This window comes from Mus caroli, unplaced genomic scaffold (genome assembly GCF_978045245.1).
Source record: "Mus caroli unplaced genomic scaffold, Mus_caroli_1 scaffold_14, whole genome shotgun sequence".
In the NCBI taxonomy this organism is placed as follows: domain Eukaryota; kingdom Metazoa; phylum Chordata; class Mammalia; order Rodentia; family Muridae; genus Mus; species Mus caroli.
Genome location: NW_028227269.1, coordinates 44975597 through 44994664, shown reverse-complemented (window position 1 = coordinate 44994664; position 19068 = coordinate 44975597). Strand labels below are relative to the sequence as shown.

The 19068-nt window shown below is 36.2% G+C and overlaps 1 protein-coding gene across 5 annotated transcripts in view; it reads left to right on the top strand.

Annotated features, from left to right (window-relative positions):
- Positions 1-18288, top strand: part of Nova1 (NOVA alternative splicing regulator 1) — a 121089-nt gene extending 102801 nt beyond the window's left edge. For 2 of the 5 annotated variants that reach the window (XM_021179363.3, XM_029484824.2), the window contains exons 4-5: positions 768-839; positions 12377-18286. In XM_021179363.3, the coding sequence (XP_021035022.1) occupies positions 768-839; positions 12377-13381 (1077 nt within the window). In that variant the 3' untranslated portion in view covers positions 13382-18286. Of the gene's footprint in view, positions 1-767; positions 840-12376 lie in introns of all 5 variants that reach the window. The other 3 variants (XM_021179364.3, XM_029484826.2, XM_029484825.2) reach the window with 2 other exon arrangements.
- Positions 18289-19068: the final 780 nt, after the last annotated feature.

The window sequence follows — 19068 nt, the reverse complement described above, 5'->3', positions numbered from 1 at the left end:
AGAAATGGACAGAAAAATCAGCTCATAGTATCTTGTGGTTACTTTGAACATAGGTGGATGATGTACAACATATTATACCCTTTATTTTGAATGTACCATTTAGCATAATGATAATTTTTAGAATGCTGTCAGTTAACATGTTTATTAATGAGGTTAATGTTTACATTTTCAGATGGCTCTAAGTATATTAAAATTTAATATTTTAGAAGATAATGTGATATTAAGAACACAGAACTACAAATTAAATTGCTTTTATGTATGGATCCCTAAATTCATGTGGAATCAGCTTGTTGGTGATGTTCAACATATTAAGTAGGTGGATACTTTTATGCCAAAGTAAACTTCATCTCACCACTTCTTCAAATCTCCGACTGTATTCATTGCTAGGAAAGTGGCTCTTCCAATTTTATTCATCTAATTTCTTGAATTTTCTTTGACATCTCTTTTCCCCAAAGCAAATTAGAGGGAAAGAAATGGGACTGCTCTTCATGCATAAGGGCAGGCTGCCTTTAGCACTCATGTGAGTTCCTATCAGTCACCACCATGATTTCGAGTCATGAATTTATTTTTACATGCTTATGCATGCATATTTACATATATTAGTTACTCAGTTGACCTTAAATTCCATTAAATCTGAACGACTAGGTGGAAACTTTGTCCATAGGATTTTGTTCTCGTTATATTACATTTTATTTCGTTTTGTTTTGTTTAATGATCAGCTTAAGGCTCATAAACGTTGATTTGCTCCTGAACTGCTTTGTTCCCAGACATTGCCATCTTCCCCAACTACCACCAAGTCCTCTCCATCTGACCCCATGACCACCTCCAGAGCCAATCAGGTACAGTATCATCCTCTCATCTACACCATACTTTCACAGCGGTTGTGCCAACTGGAGAAACAGATACTGGTGGGTTAAGGATTTATTCGTTCATTCTCATATATGCACCATGATCAGATTCCAAATAACCTAATAAATAAATATCAATCATTTTTTTTAATTTTACATGCATTTTAACTTCATTAACAAAAAATATTCAGGTGGTAGACTTTATCAGAATTTTGGAGTTCTTAAAACAGTGATCACTTTACAAAGCCCTGGCTGTCAATTTATGAGTTGGTCTTTTCATCTCTTTCAATATATCTTCTTAGTAGTTTTTAGAAATAAATTAAGCATATAACATGGGTTATGAATTGTATTAAAATTGAGCATCGGTGTGTCTTTAAGGGTGAAAGTAATTTTACTTTTTTGAAACCAGCCTTACTTTGTAAACAGTTCAATGATAAGCATTTCTAGCTTGAAAACTGGTATAATTTTAGTGTTATTTAATAATTAGAAACACAATATATTTTCTTATATATGAACTCTTAACCACATTCATTACAAGAGTATTAAACCTTTCAATGAAAATTAGATCTTATTGCTTCAGTTTGAAAGTTATTTGGGAACTAAATACTTGCAGGCCACTTTTCAAATTTGTTGAGTAAAATAAGTATTAAAATGTTTAAACATTTTCACTTTGTGTGAGTTGAGTTTTATTCAGATGAGAAGTACTTTCTTATTTCTGCTTTTCAGTTTCAGTAAATAAAGCTTCATGTGATTATTTAAATATTAACATCTTATATTTTAAAATACTTTTATTAGTTGGCCAACAAGATATTGCTACACATAGTATACACAGCATTTCTCATATTACTTAATGTAAGGCCATCAGGATCAGTTAGCTCATTGCATGATTCTAATAGTTTTGTAACCTAGGGAAAATGTAATGACTTAAGCAAATCTAAGCACTCTTAGGATACTGGTATACAGTAGGAGTTTGATTTTCTTTCTATGAAATGACACTTTCTTTAACCACAAGGATGTCATGGTGCTCCCATTTTTGTCCCTGAAGTTAAGGCCCTTTGGGACGATGAGTTCAACACTGTTCTCCAGCCTCCCTTTTTTGCGTCCATTCCCCCATGCTTTGCTTCTGTGGTTTAGAACCAAGGGAAGGAATGACTGCCTTTTGTTTGAAATGTCTCTCCTATGCTTCATCAGGGTTTGAGTTCTCAACAAAAGCTGGACAGATGAGTACAGCATAGCAAGACCAATGATTTCCCTCAAAGTAAGATGATACCTAGAAAGCCAGTCTACTGATTTTGTCTCTGAAATTAGACTTGTAGTTTATTTACATTAATGTGGATTTTAATGAAGTAATTCCTCAAAAGACCAAGTATATCTCCTTTCTTGTTAATGCTCTGTTACCTTCTAGATCTTTTATCACACTTGCTTCTGCCAAGTATTTTATCATAATGATGTGAAATATAGGCACTGTGATTTCATATTCTGTCTACTGTACTGATACGTTTTGTTATTCATACTGTTTTCTTCTTCTTTTTTTTCCCTATTTGTGTACAAAGAAGCATAGCTCCTGGATCACATGAAGCAAGCATTAAACGAAGAAGAGCAAATCCTTAATTTATTGAAAGAATTGTAGCTTATCAATAACATTTCATTCTTAGTAATTTGTAGCTCTCCCCTGTACTCCTTCATGGTAGGTTCCCATTAGATGGTAGCAGTAAAGGAATATCATCTTTGTTGTTCACTCACACGTTAAATATAGAGCATTTCTTGTGAATTGCCCTAATTACAGATCTATGTCTATAAATATAGTCTATTTAGGAAAATATAGCTCAATTAATAATCTTAAGGTTTGCAATAGTAAAATACTAGATATATATGCATATATACATACATACACATAGATATACACTAATTTGAACTTAGTTTATATTTACCCAGATATTTTCAAATATGTTTCAACTCTTATAACTGATAGAAATGGCAAAAATCAGGGATTTCTATTTTAGGTTAAAAATTAATACCCTGTGTTATAACTTGTGTAACCCTGTTGTAAAAGCAGGAAAAAAATTCTCCCCCAAAGAAAATTTCTATAAGCAAAACAGAATACAGTCAAAAATTAACATTTATGTTGTTTTCTAATCAGCATTAGCTAAATGATTTTGATGTACCTCTCATTTGCCATTAGTCATTTGTGTTACTGTTGTGCAGAAAACAATTGTAAATATGCAAAAGATCTAGAGATGAAAACCATAACAGTAATTCAAATGATATGCTTGCTCTGCAGAGCCAACATTCCAAAACTTTACACTGTAAAGATTATCATTTTTAACACTTGCCTTTTACTTAGTCTTCAGCCTTGTTAACCTGTTTCTTGGATCACACTGTCTGTGCACAGTATTGTGCAGCAGTAACACCCATGGAGATGGAAGATCCACTGTGTGATGAGCCTTGTAAATAGATAGCCAGAAGTGAACCCTAGAGCACACCGTATGTCGTGAGGACCTTGTCTCCATCTTTTCCTGCTGAGTAAGCCCATGTGAGACTCAGTTGCTAGGCTCTCTTAGAGCCTTTCATCTGACATATGAAAGTTCCCAGCTCTTCTCACAGTGCTGCGGTGTCTGAGTGTCTTCATTTAAAGGAAGTGTGAAAAATATTAGCCTTTAAAAGGAAAGGACTTGGTGAATAGCTTATTTAAATGTTCGAGTAAACAGCATACCAATACTAGTATTGTCTGCTTCTGAAGTCCAAGATATTTCTGTGGTCAGGTTCACTGCTCTCAGCTTAGTTGTATAATTACAGTCTAGAGAGCATGCCGTTGCTCTTAGTAGTGACATGCCCCGGTCTCTATTAGTAAACACTTGGTAAAGCTGGCACTGCTACATTTTATTTTTCTTTTTATCTGTTTAATTTTTTAAGATGAATGTTTGCACTTTTTATTTATTTATGAGGGTTTCAAGTGAAAAAAAACTTTAAGGCAAAGAGAATTGGTTAAACTTTCAAAAGTGTCAACAGGATCAGTAGCATTTATCAATTCCAAGAAGATGCTTATATACTCGGTCATCTCATCATACTTTTATAAGTCAGTCACTGGTGTATGGTTATCAGGAGGGGGCAGAGATAAAAGGTGCAGGCTGAGAACTGTCTTTTCTTCCCCTTTTCTGCTATTGATCTTGCTACTCCCCCTTTCTTAACCTATAACCTTATTTATACTCCACTGAAATCATTGAAGCCATCAAAAGAGAGCTTCCTAAAACTGATGTTGACAGTACTTATTAGACCAACACCTCACATACATGACTTTTGCCTTTTCATTTATTTCCACAGGCCTTGCTCTCTCAGTTCCTATCAAATCAGTTATTTCAGTTGTACAATAAGCATATCCATTTCTCTAATTATTCTTTGTCAATTTTTGACTCAGTTTCACAGTATTTCAATATGCATGCAGTTGTTTTTCTCCCATCTTTTCTCTTTTTAGATTGTGACCCTCCCATAGATGCATGTGATGTACTGCTCCTTACCCTCTCTTCCCACCTCCCACTCCTGTCTCTGATCTTAAAACACTGAACAGCCTTCTTTCATCATTTCTCCTTTCCTCCACAAACTAATCCCTCTTCTCATCCTTCATAGCAAAATCCTCAAAAGTATTATCTCTACTCTGTTTCCCATGCTCTTTCTGTCCCAGAATCTACTCCAGTGGGGCACTTCCCTCCACCACTCACCCGATATGTAGTGATAGCCAGGGGTTCCTTCTCAGTCCACATGTTATTGACCTGCCAGCACTGTGTATCCGTTTTGTTACATTCGCTCCTGTGATGTGCTTCCTGTCCCTGAAATCCAGGGTTCAGCTTTGACTGTGCTCTGTTGATCCTGCTTTCACTCTCTTCTTCTCTCTATTGTAGCATCTCACTGATGGATTTCCTATTCTTCAGATATGGGACTCCTGAGCATCATGTGCATTGCCCTTTATGTCTGCTATGTTCAGCATTTGTGCTTCAGGCATTTTGTGATGCTTTCATGCCTTACATGCTACCATATGAAGAAGACTTCTCACAGATCCAGAGGATGGAAAGTCTAAGACCCAGCATCTAATGAGAGCTCTCTTACAGCATACTCACGTGGCAGAGGGTAGAATAGAGAGAAAGGAACCAACATAGTGACTTCATATGGCAGAAGACACAGAAAGCATTCCCACAAACATGTCATATAGTAGAAGTAACCCTTTAGTGAGAGTGGAACCCATAAAATATATATACTACTTAATGCCCTGGCCTCCCAACACAGTTGCATTGGGGTCAAATTTTAGCACATGAACTGTAGCAAAGACAAAAGCTGTTTCTCAAACCATATTCAAGCAACCATGAACTCACAGAATCTCTGTGTGGGCTCATACATGCTTCTTACCATGTTTTAAACATTCTTTTCGTTAAATAATTTATTTACTTTATGTATGTGAGTACACTGTCACTCTCTTCAGTCACTCCAGAAGAGGGCATCGGATCTCATTACAGATGGTTGTGAGCCACCATGTGGTTCCTGGGAATTGAACTCAGGACCTCTGCAAGCAGTCAGTACTCTTAACTGCTGAGCCATCTCTCCAGTCCCATGTTTTAATATTCATGATTTAAATTTATTGTTTTCAAAAATATTTTATAAATGTTAAGCTTCAGGTCCCAAGTTCCTTGACCTAGCCTCTCACAGCACAACTCCAGACTGCATGCAGCTGCCTGCTTAATACTGTCACTTACACATCTAAGTACTTCATTCATTTCAACATTTCCAAAGACCAACCTAAACCTCCTTTTCAACTGTTGAAAGTTTCTATTCTCTTGCTTACATCTCAACTGTTCTAAACCAGTTTACCTGGTAACACCAGTATACCCAGCATTGCACCAGCACTTGTGAGGCTCTAACTCTGACCACACTACTTCTTTTTTTATCTGTGCCCAACACTACCCCTCACCCACTCTGGGTATTCACATCACACAGTTACTATTCCTTTCAGATTCTGACAGATTCTTCCTCAGCTCTTGTCTTTCCACATGTGAAATTCTAATCGCAGAGACCTGTTTGCTTAACACCATTGTAGTCTGTCTGACTATTTACTCCAAATCCATCTACTCCAGATGGCCACTTGACTTCCTTGTTTAGTGCGCCTGCCTGGCCTCCCTCTCGGATTGCATGGTTCTTGCTGCGTTTTGTTCTGCTGTCTTGGGAGAACTGTGCACTTCCTTCCTAATACACCTATTGTGTATTGTGTGCCCCATCACTCCTTTAGAACATTATATTGTATGACAATAGGGATTTTCTCTGTTGTCTTCTCTGGTGTATGAACCAGAACCTGGGGCATACAGAGTAGGTTCTGAGAAGGTACATGTTAACCGACTGCTATTGCATAGAACATAATCATATGTTTCATAGAATCCTTCAAATGAAACTCTGCTCGGGAATTGTCTCTAATTGTGTAAAGAAAATAGGAGAAATTGGTTGATTGAATAAAGAGATTAAGCTTAAAGAACATATAGTCTTTGTTATACTTTCCTGGTGTTCAGCTGTGCTAACACCCCTGATATATAAAGTGTTTCTCAATTCCTATGGAAAAATTTTGAAAATCCGATAGAAAAATGAGTGAGGTTCAGGAAAGGTAACTGACAGGGAAGGGAATACAAATGTCCAGGAAAAGCATGTCCAGAATCAGGCTCAGTTGCACTGTCTCTCACAAGGCTGACCTTTATCTCAGATAGAATTTTATTTCAGTATGTATGATACCCATGTATCAGATTCAGAAAAAATGTGTGTGCTTAGAAGTTAAATGGTATTTAGCAGACTAAGCATTCATACAATATTGGTAAAGGAAGTACTATGGTACAGCTCTTAAGAATCTCAGCTAAGAACTATTCTGATGTGTAGATATATAGCTGTATGTGTATGTATTTCAACGATGTTTACACTAGCAAAAATAAGAAAATGGCCTGATCTTTAGAGTATAATTCTTGAAGGATGTCTAGTATTGCAAATAATTATGTGGGAATCTGTGAAAGTGATGGGAAAGACCCAGGAAAACTAGTCCAATAGCTTTTGTCTGTGAGCTAAAACGAAGTAAGTTACTAAGAAGAATTTTCCTCTTTTTAATGGTCATAAAATATCTGCCATTTTCTGTGTTTGAATGCATCAGGTTAATGGCAGAAATATGAAAATTACTAGCTTTTTATCACTATGTCTTTCCTCCTAAAAGTTAGTTTAAAATGACAAGAGGACGAAAATACAGGTGTCAATTTAACATGATATGTTAAATAGAAATTAACATATCTATTTCATAACATAAATTTCATATTAAAATAGAAAGTCTCTCAGAGGAACTACTTGATATTGTATGTGCCTCCGAGCTTCAAAATGCCCTGCATTATTGTACATCTTGGAATGTGCTAGTGTGTGTCAGAAAGGCTCTCTGAAGAGATGCTCTATCCCAGTGAGATGCTCATTTACTGTCAGGAAATGGGTTTTAAAATTATAGCAAATTAAATTATTATATAATACATATAGTACTTTTATCTTTCATATTTATTATATTATAATTTCCTGAGTCCAGATTCATATCAAAGCTTGTGGAGTTTCTAATGTAATGACCCCCGGGGGGGCAAGATGACACATGTATTTAAACAGCTTGATATCTATAAAAGTTTCAGTGTTGGTATTAATTTAGGATTGAGAAGGTTTGCTACTTAATATGATTTAAGGTACAAAGGCATATTATTCAAAAAGTATTTTTCTGTTTGAGGGTACATTAGTAGACTTAGCTATAGATAGATAGGGTTAGATTTTTTTGCCCTGGGGATCTTTATATAGAAATCATAATCATGTTTTTTAGATTGTTTTGGAATGTTATTACCAAAAACTTTGGGACTCAATTAAATAGATGCTTTCTCCCCTTGCTTCCTTCATTGCCAGAACATCCACTGTTAGTGTAGGTGTGGAAGTGTACACACACACACACACACGTTCATAATGTGGCCTCACAGTGGCTAATTTACTAATCTGATATCTTTGATGATTTTTAAAGTCAGACCTTCCCCCTGCCCATTAATATTTTATTGGTCATTATTTAAGCACTCTGTGAATTTACCCTATCTGGGTAATCCTGTATATTTCCATGATACAAAGTTTCTCCTTACCTCTCAAGCCTTTCCTACTCTCCAGGCCCACAGCCATTCATCTGCTTGACATTTTCACTTTAGTGTCTAATAGATAGTTCAAGTTGAAATGTCCAGATCAAGCAACATGTGCTAGTGTGTGTCCTTTCTTCCCATCATCTGCATCACTGAACACATAGTATCATAGCTATTTTCATCTTTCACTTCTTAAGTTAAATATTGAATCTGGTGAAAAATAAAAAATTGAGAGCCATAAATTGCATATTAAATTTTTTTTAATTTTCAGTTACACTTTTCTGCTGACTAGAGTTAAGAATTCTTGAGCATATATTTAAGTGCATATATACCAAAATGGATATGGGAAGACCTTAATAATAACATGAGTAGCCTTTTTTTATTTAACCTGTGAGTAATTGTAAATAGCCCTACTTCTATAACAAAACTTCAGTTTAGAAAAATCTTATTTTTTTTAAAGCAGTAAGACTACTCTAAATTATTCTCACTTCTAAAATAGATGTCTCTGCCATATTGTATCATTTTACACGTTCTCTGGTTCCCTGCAGTTGACTCTAACAGCTTTCCTTTTCCCATAACTGTCTAGAGTGCTTGTCATCTCAGAGTAACAGTGAAAGTTTGAAGTGCTTCTGTGCTAGCAAGCATGGACGGCTTCCTATTCCTCATTCCAGCTACACCTCCCAAGCACTGATGCAATGCAACTTTAAAATAGACATCATTCACAAAAATGAAGACTGTTTCAGAAGCAAAGCAAAATAACATTAATTCAAATAAGTATATTAAATCTTTTTTCCCCTTTACAAGTTTTATGAGATGATTGTTCATTTTCTGTCCATTCCAGTGCCAGACAAAATGGGGTTCAGTCTCTCCATCACTATCCTAGCTAACATAGAGAAGAAAAAAATAATGTGTTAAGAAAAAATGAGGCAGCACCTCTACAAACATTCTAGAGATACTCATGTATATCAGGTATAGTATTAGTTTAAAACACAAAGCTTGAAAGAAAGGGAGGGACATTTGTAGTACTCTTACTCCTGGAGTGAGTCCGTAGATCCCATGCACACTGAGCCATCCTACTAACTAGCCCCTCTCACCACCTAATCAAATAACGTTAACTCAGTCTTACACTTCTAAAATTAATCTGAACACATTTTCATGGCTGAATTACGCTACCCACTCGCAGATAGTATGAAATTAGAAAACGTGGTGGAAAGTATACCTTAATAATAGTGAACATGTAGGAATCAGGTGGATGGAATATACTTGTTTATTTGTCAGTGTAACAGTATTAGATTTTTAAGTCACTGAAAACCTGGTAGTGTTGTTTTCAGAAACTTTCTGATAAGATTAAAACATGACTGCTCTTAACTTTTAAATATTTCAATATATGCAATATGTGACTTGAAATTTTAGGATTTGAGGATGATAAACAATACTCTTGGTTTAAGAAAGCAGAGTTAGAGATTACTGATATGCAGTTAAGAGTGCTTACTTGTCCTGTAACAGACCTGGGTTCCGTTCCCAGCACCGTTCCCCAAGGAGTTTTAAAACTACCTCCAGCTCCAGGAGAAATAGAGCTCTCTTCTGGCCTCCGTGGCCACCACATATGTCAGATACAATTATAGACATGCAAGAAAAATACACACGTGAGATAAATAAATCTCTTTTTAATTAAAACATACTTAATCCAATGGTGGGTATTTTGTGCATAGACATATAAATGTCTCTCTGTGTTTATGGTAAATCATCTTTTAAATAGTTTATTCCCATATATATATATTTTACTTTGTTTCTCTGAGTATTACCCATGTGTAACTTAAATCAGGTACAAATAGGAATGGTCAGATAAGAGGGTGACCTATGGGCAAATGACTGTGGCTAACTTCTGCTTAGAAGAAATACCATAGTAAGAATTGTGGGGAAAATGACCATTTAGGGGTATGAAGTTTGATTTTTTTTATAGGTAGCCGCAGCTAAATTGATGGTAGAATATACAAGACTTATTAGAGGTGAAAGCACACACACTGACAAAACAGTCAGTTGTAAGGAGAGAGAAAACCTTCCAGTCAGATGGAAAACACCAAAGACCAATGCAAAGAGAAACACAATAAGCGTGGGATACACTTAGGAATTCACAGCTAAACTGTGGACTGAGTATGGGATTTTTATGTCTACAGATGATAGACACAGAATGCTAGACTTGAAGCATACTCTAGAGAAGTGTACAGTCTGTAGCAGATCTTGCCTAGTTCAGTGAAGAATCTTATTGGGAAGTGTTACTGAAGGATTTTGGTTTTGTTTTGTTTTGTTTTTTTCCAGGATTTTTGTATGTGTGATAAATCTTAAAATAGACATTATTTGCAAAAAAAAAAAACCAGAATGTTTCAGAAGGAAAGCAAAATACTGTTAAGTCAAATAATTCTAGAATAAGTTCTATTTCATCTTTATAATTGCCTAAGGTAGAATTAGGGTTAGAATTATAATTGTAATTCTTTTTTATTAGATATTTTCTTCATTTACATTTCAAATGCTATCCTCTTTCCTAGTTTCCTCTCCAAAAATCCCCTATACTCTCCTCCCTCTCCCTGCTTTCCAACCCACCCACTCCCACTTTCTTGCCTTGGCATTCCCCTATACTGGCCCATAGAATCTTCGCAAGACCAAGGGTCTCTCCTCCTGGTGATGGCCGACTAGGCTGTCCTCTGCTATATATGCAGCTGGAGATTCTTTAAAGACAAATGATTTTCTGGCAAAGTCTACTAAAATTAATAACTGTTAAAATATCCTTCCAAAGGCCTCCATAAAATAAAACTAACTTAGGCAGCAACTTTGAATATATTTGCCAATTCTAAGAAGTGGTTTTAAATTTGTATTTTATAGTTTCCAAAATTTAGCTATTATTATCACAGGACTAAATAAAATTAGAATCCAAAAATATTTTATATGTTCAAACCAAATAAAGAGTGTGTGTAAGATGGAGAAATGCACTCACATGTGCCCAGTCTGGAGCATGGATTTATGTTCATTGCCTGCTTCCTTCAAGAGCAGAATGGCCAGACCTAACCAACTGCCTTTAAAAATGTTACTTTGCAGATTTGGGTTCTAAGATAGCATTGGTGATACTTGCTTCAAATTAACTAATGCATTACAAAAAAAAAATTTCAAATACAGAAGCTAAACTTCCACTCAGATGTTAGAGATGACTTAGCCACCTAGTCTAACATCTGTGCCTCAGAGAGAATGAAGATGTTACTTCAGTGCCCTGTCAGTGACTGCAGTTGCAGGTTTGATGAGCCCAGGGATGGGATAGAGATAGATACGTGGTTGTCAATAAATATAAATGCAAGGTTAGTATCTAGCTTTTTAGTTTCGGGGTTTATGAAAGTGCTATACTTGTGTGCTTGACCAATATGACTTTATTGTGATGAAGTAAGACAGAATGTGATGATTCTTGTGGCAGGATACTCAGTATAAATTAACAGAATGACCCAAGTGCACTGTCCTAAGCACTCAGTGACTACAGTAATTTCTCATCACTGCTCGATGATAGGGTGACAAGCACTACTTCTAACTAGAACTATCTTCTAAAATGGAGAGTCACATCATCAGAATCTATAGATCTAACTAGAACTATCTTCTAAAATGGAGAGTCACATCATCAGAATCTATAGGTGATGGAACTCTCACACCCCCTTAACTTAAGAAGCATCCTAAATCGTTATTAACAATTTGGTGGCCAATTTCCATAAACTTAAAATGACTATTTGTCCAATAATTTTATTGATCTTTACCTCTAAATATAGTCATAAAATGAATAAGATATTTGTGAATAGCCCCCCTCCCCCAGGCTTCTAAGTAAAAAGGAACATGAAATTAATGTTTTGAAAGGTTTAAGTGAGTATTTTCTACAGCTGTCTGTGTTAACTTTGCTTTCATTATTCTACACTGTTTCGTGGAGCAGAGAGAGTCTTTAAGCTGCAACAGATGAAGAACCAGTAGCGGCATTCTGATATTTTAGCTCTATGAAGACATTACCATCTATGCAGTTATAAGTCCCTCTTTTGACATGCTGATTTCTATAGACTGTATTGCAAAGTGCAGAGATTTAAGGAAACTTTTGTTTAATAATTTTGACTTGAAGATTGCTTTTTTACTTGAAAGTTGCATTTTCCTTTGGAAACTCATTGTACAAGGTAGTTTTATTAAAGTATGATAAAAGTCACTTTAAAGTTGTGGTATTTCCATCTTAATAAATTATGTTTAAACTAATTGTCAATTTATGATTGTACTTTTTCTAGGATAGCAAAGTAATATGATGCATGTGCAAAAAACAGAAGTATTATTTATACGTATTTTTTTTAATTACAGGTAAAGATTATAGTTCCCAACAGCACAGCAGGTCTGATAATAGGGAAGGGAGGTGCTACTGTGAAGGCTATAATGGAGCAGTCAGGGGCTTGGGTGCAGCTTTCCCAGAAACCCGATGGGATCAACTTGCAAGAGAGGGTTGTCACTGTGAGTGGAGAACCTGAACAAAACCGAAAAGCTGTTGAACTTATCATCCAGAAGATACAAGAGGATCCACAGAGTGGCAGCTGTCTCAATATCAGTTATGCCAATGTGACAGGTCCAGTGGCAAATTCCAATCCAACCGGATCTCCTTATGCAAACACTGCTGAAGTGTTACCAACTGCCGCAGCAGCCGCAGGGCTATTAGGACATGCTAACCTTGCTGGCGTTGCGGCCTTCCCAGCAGTTTTATCTGGCTTCACAGGCAATGACCTGGTGGCCATCACCTCTGCACTTAATACATTAGCCAGCTATGGATATAATCTCAACACATTAGGTTTAGGTCTCAGCCAAGCAGCAGCAACGGGGGCTTTGGCTGCCGCAGCTGCCAGTGCCAACCCAGCAGCAGCAGCAGCCAATTTGTTGGCCACCTATGCCAGTGAAGCCTCAGCCAGCGGCAGCACAGCTGGTGGAACGGCGGGGACATTTGCATTAGGTAGCCTGGCTGCTGCTACTGCTGCAACCAATGGATACTTTGGAGCTGCCTCGCCCCTAGCTGCCAGTGCCATTCTAGGGACAGAGAAATCCACAGATGGATCAAAGGATGTAGTTGAAATAGCAGTTCCAGAAAACTTAGTTGGTGCAATACTTGGCAAAGGAGGGAAAACCTTAGTGGAATACCAGGAGTTGACTGGTGCAAGGATACAGATCTCCAAAAAGGGAGAATTCGTACCTGGCACAAGGAATCGGAAGGTAACCATTACTGGAACACCAGCTGCAACACAGGCTGCTCAGTATTTAATTACACAGAGGATCACATATGAGCAAGGAGTTCGGGCTGCCAATCCTCAGAAAGTGGGTTGAGTGTCCCAATTATACGTCAGAGTGTTTTAACCCCTCCTTTGCCCCATTTTGAAGAAGGATGTACTGTACTTTGCAGAAGTGAAGTTTTTCTGTTATTAATATATAATTATGCAAATGAATGCGACTATGTTGACAATGTGTATATGTAAATAATATGTGTTTTACCAGATGTTTCATAGAATTTTTTCTTGATCTGTTTTGTTCTCTATACTTTGCTTGTGTATATTTGTCAGAGGTGTTTCTAGTGTAAGATTTAAGCCTGCCATTTTACCAGCATTATTGTAGTTTAATGATTGAATGTAGACAGGGATATGCGTATAGTTTTCAGTATTAGTTCTAGATAACACTAAATTAACTACTGTTAGGTTGAGTATGGTGGGGTCAGTGACCTAAACTGGAGTGAGGCCAAAGCACTGTCATGTATGTCTTACTTCCTGCTTAGGGCACAGAGAAGTAGGAAACAATATTTTGAAAAATAAGTTTTCAATTTAAAACGATCAAAAAGCAATATAGTTGCATAAAAGCACTGTAAAATATTTAAAAGGTTAAAACTGTGGAAAATTACATTGGTAAGTTTACAGATCAATAAAAGCACCTGTTCTCCATCTGAACTAGACAATGGAAATAATGCTGCATGCTGGCCAGGGCCCATTCTTCATCATTTGTAAGTTCAACAAAAGTTCTCACATGGAGTCCCACCTCTTCCGAGGTTTGTACATTTGTTTTTAAGCACTGAATTCACTACTGATCCCATCGCCTGGCCAGTAGAACAGTCATTACTCCATGAACATCCTCACTGTTTAGACACATAACTGTGGTACAGTGTATTGGAAATTTTATAAACAAAAGTGAAAGTGCCAACACATTATTGATAGCTGATAATGTTTCATTATCTGCAACTGCTGGATAAGTATGTTGCATTTTAAGAGCTTATAATTGTGTATAATTTGTTAACACTAGAAACCTATTAGTATTGTGAATGTAGATTTTACTGTGAAGCTATCTGTGATTTAGCTGTTTGCTCCATGACGGAGTTCTTGCAGCATGGCGCTAGCAGCCAGTGCAGTTTCTAATACTCGGTAATTTGCATGTTTTGTGGAGCATTTTTATGTCACCAACCAGACAGTATTTCCTGCATGCTTATTTAGAAGAGGCAGTTTATCTTGAGAGGTAGTGTGATCTACCTTTGTCAGGCTTTTTGACAGGTCATTTCAGAGTAAGCCTTTGTTCCCAAGACCCAACAACTGTCACCCTCTTCTGTACCTCTCCTGAGTGCCAACTGTCCAGGCCATTTGACACACCATCTGTTAACCTCTGAGTTTGCCCACTCAAGGCCACTCATAGGGGCATCCATCCCCAGCACCTCCTCATGCTGTGCATGCAGTCTTAAATTCAATGGACAAAACTAAAATGCTGGCTACCTCTGGATCATCTGGCTGAGCAACTGAATTACAAAAGAGAATTACTTCCATCTCAACTTCAGCCCATTGGTTACGTCCATCCTAGCAAGCTAAATGGCATCCCAGCTGCTCCTTTCTGTGCAACCAATTAAAGAACAATGAGTGTGATGCTCCATGTCTGAATTTCGTCCAGCCTCTCTCTGAACTGTGATCTTTGTCCTCATGAACTTTCCCTTTTGTTCATTGAACTATATGGACTCTTCATTTCATATTGATTTACTGTGCAATTTACTTTTGGACATTGAGAACTTGAAATTATTTCCTGATCCCTTCCCCTTCCACTATTAATAATTCATTTCTGTCAAACTGTAAGAGTAGGACTCATTTTTTTTTTTTTAGTTTTTAACATTGGACTGTTATTTCATTTAGAGTTCTCTATCTCTAAATATTTATTTAGAGAATGATTTTCAAAGGGAATGATATGCTTGTTTAAATGAAAGAGAAAAGCTGTAGTAAACTGTGTTAATTGGTAATGACTATTTATCGTCGATACTCTGTAGCTGTGTAAGTTTTGACAAATAGTGTATCTCGTGGAATCAGTGGTTAGCATTGCCGCTATTATATTTACTCATTTTATCATTATAAATGTGCTTAGTTCATCATGTAGCATCACTTGTCTCCCGTCTCATTTTTTCCTTGCATGTCACAAGTCTCAGATCATTTATAATACATTAACAGTAAATAATATCTATGTAAATTTCTTTCACCATGCTGTCTCAGAGTCAGCAGTGAAGAAAGGCAAAGATTGGGGCCCCACTCATTGGAAGAAGGGAAAGGAAGCGAACTAGGATGTGTCTTAGAAGCATTTCAAATGTCGGGTCTTGAAAATGTTTTGTTCAGTATTAGCAAATCTTTAATCTTTTTTTTTTTTTTCAAAATTCCAGTAGTCCACTGTGGAGCCCATACATTTCATCTGGAATTTAATGTTTCTTTGAAGCCAAACTATTTAATAGTTATGTGTATTTTATTAGCTAGTGTGGCTGACAGTGCACTCAGTTCAATTTTAATTGTAAATGGGAATTCCAAACTTTTCCTACTTGGCATGGTTATATGTTAGTTAAAACCAAAAGCTAAATTGGAGATACTTACATTTTAATTTATGGTAACAAATATGGGTTTGTATGCATTATGTGTAAATCAGCTTCATGCTGTTTAAAAACGTACTGAAATTTATAGACCATGTAGAATTGATTTGTGATGCGATGCTTTAATTTATTGCAAGAAAGTTAGTATGGCTTCAGACTGCCACAGGTAGGCGTGTAACGATGGCTGTTCAGCTATACTGATCCAAAGTGGGGAAAACTGGTGACACAAGGCAAAACATCTTATGAAATGCAACTATTTATAGTCTTGTTTCGCTATAAGGAGGCTGGTGAACACGCTGAATACGAATTACCTCAGTTCTGCAGCTTTCTGTGTCTTTTTAATGCATTCTGTTTCAGGGTCACTTTCAATCAATATTTCATTTACTTACTGAGATTGAATGGGCGCTCTGAGACACAGTGTGCTGTTTATCATACAGATTGGACACCTCATTCTAGATCCAAGAGCTTTTCCTCAACACTGGGAGCTGTCCTTTCAGCACCACAAAATTACTGCTTGAAGCTGCATTGCAGTTTATTTTCTTTGTTTTGGTTTTTGTTTGGTTCTTTGTTTTGGTTTTGGTTTTTTGTTTTTGTTTTTGTTTTTTCTGTTTTCACTGGGAGCTTTTCTTTCAGCACCACATTGCACCTAGACTTTTTAACGGCTGCCTTCCTCTTTGCACTGAAGACCAATTTCGTCTGCACTTCCAGTTATTTGCTATTACCTGTAGGACTTTCAATCCTACTTCACCTCACCCAGCCCACTCCCAAAACAGTAAATTTATCTATTTCTGTGGAAATCATTTCTCATTGAATGATCAGTAAGAATGATAAGTTCTAACCTGTAACGGCTCATTTCGACTCATTGCTGACAGTAGACCTAAGCTCTGTTTTCCTGCTTATTCGACTCCTTCCAGCTTCCCATCACATCTGTAACAAACTTTTAAAATGATATTGCCACACCACCATGCACAAGCCTACCTGCACAGTAGAGATAGATTATTCCATCGCATTCAGATGGTTAACAGAGGTTAGCAAGTCCTGTATTATATATTTATATCGCTTTCTAAGAAAGTGCATATTAATGTTTACTTTAAGAATGTGTAAATGGTGCTATCAAGAATCTGATAAATTTTATCCCAGTTTTTTGTGTACCACTTCTAATGTATGAGATTTATTTTTTTATTGGAAAAAATAAACAGTATGAAAGCATTAAATTGGTAGATTTTAGTAATTTGACAATGAATGGAATCCCCATGTTACAGGCCCTATCTTTTCTTAGAAATTTTAATGGTGGTAATAGACTTCAACAGAGGTACTGGTTATGACATTCTTTGAGTCCATTCTTATGGTACATTCTTGATTCATATAATGATTCCTCACTGAGTCCTTAAGTAAATTTTGTTTACTGTAATTCTTCTCCAAGAAGGGAATTCTTGCTTTCCAAGGCAGCAATTGAAAGGAGATGAAAATATAATTTAACATTCTACATTCACAAACACAGTTTAAGACCAGTTACTCTGTTAGTAGCAGAAATTCATTGATCATCAAATTCAGGGCAAGCATGGCTATACATAATAATTTTTGAGTGCAATGCAATCTTAGAAATTTAATATATACTCTTTATTTAAATGATGCAAACAGCCATATGAAATTCTTTATGATTAGAAAACAGGATGAACTCATTTTGCCTCCTGCTTGGTTTCTCATAAACATGAGTACATGCTATTGTTGTGCACTGTTGTCCATAGATGTCTTTTTACATAAAGGGTAAGTATCATTACTTTACAATTATTTTTGGAATTATGCATGTTATTTTTGTTTCATCAGATATGTGCCCCAATTAAATAACGTTTTTACGAAAAAAAGAACGTATCAGAAACTTGTGTTAATTTTGAAAGCAAAATGAAGTGTAGAACATTATTAGATAGGATGTCATTCCACTGGTCTATAAAAACAAAAAGCAACTGTTCTTGAAAATTGAAGCATTACCTTGTATAATTAATAAAGTACATCAAATCAGATTTGTAAATAAAATATTGTTTAAATCTAAAGTATTCAATATTTTGATTAGATTATTTTTTTAAGGAAAATATTTAACGTGTATGTGCTGGATTTTTTTTTAAATAGTTTTTTATAATTGCGATGGAAGGGCAATTGTCTCATTAAAAGTGGTGCAGAGGCCAATACTTGGGTTGCCATTAGATATATAAACAAGTGAAAACTGTGGAACAAGTTTTAAGCTCATTTTGGAAAAAAAAACCAGTTCTGTAGAAATGCATATTTGTATTTGTTTCTCTAATAAATCTGCAAATAGCTTTAAACACAAATTAGTTTTAATTATTTAAACATGAGTTCTGTTAAGTAATTTAATATCTGTTTTGCCTTACATTGTGTGAAAACTTTGTCCTGTGGAAATGAATACAGGCTTATTGTGAAAATCAAGGTAGGTGTGCATTTATTTGAAAAAGCCAAGCATTTAGCACTTAGGCCTGTGTACCGCTATGAAATCATTGGAGAATTTGCATAGAAGACAATATTTCCCCATATTATACCAGCTTACCTACTGCTGAAATCAATAGAGGACCAGTTTGAATCTGCTTTAACTCAGTATCAAGTAAAAGACCAACAAGTAAGTGAAATCACATCTGAATGTTTGATACCGAAACCCTGATGGTGCCAGTGCTCTTCGTCGATAGAGCAAGGGAATCACGTGGCTTCTTCTCACTGCAGAGGCCTGGTCTTCCTAAATGTGTTTTACACACGGTTAAAAGTATTGTCCCTGGTAAAATGTACTCCATGGAAATAATATGAAATGTTTTACAATGACATATAGTTGTCTCTCTGTTGTTAATATAGCATCTCCACTTTAAAAATGCTTGAAGAAGATAAATATACGTGAAAATCACTGATGTGTCCAGTTTTCTGGGGGGGGGGGTTGTTTGGTTGGTTTGGTTTGGTTCGGTTTGGTTTGGTTTGACTTTTGTCTTTCTGGTGGAACAAATATACTATTAGTGGAAAACTCAATTGAACATCCCAGTTCTGTAGAACTACAAAGAGGATTCAAATTACAATGAACGCTTTGGATTGGCCGATTATTTTCAGTTTGTAAACTATTTGGGAACATCTGGATAAGAAAAATAGT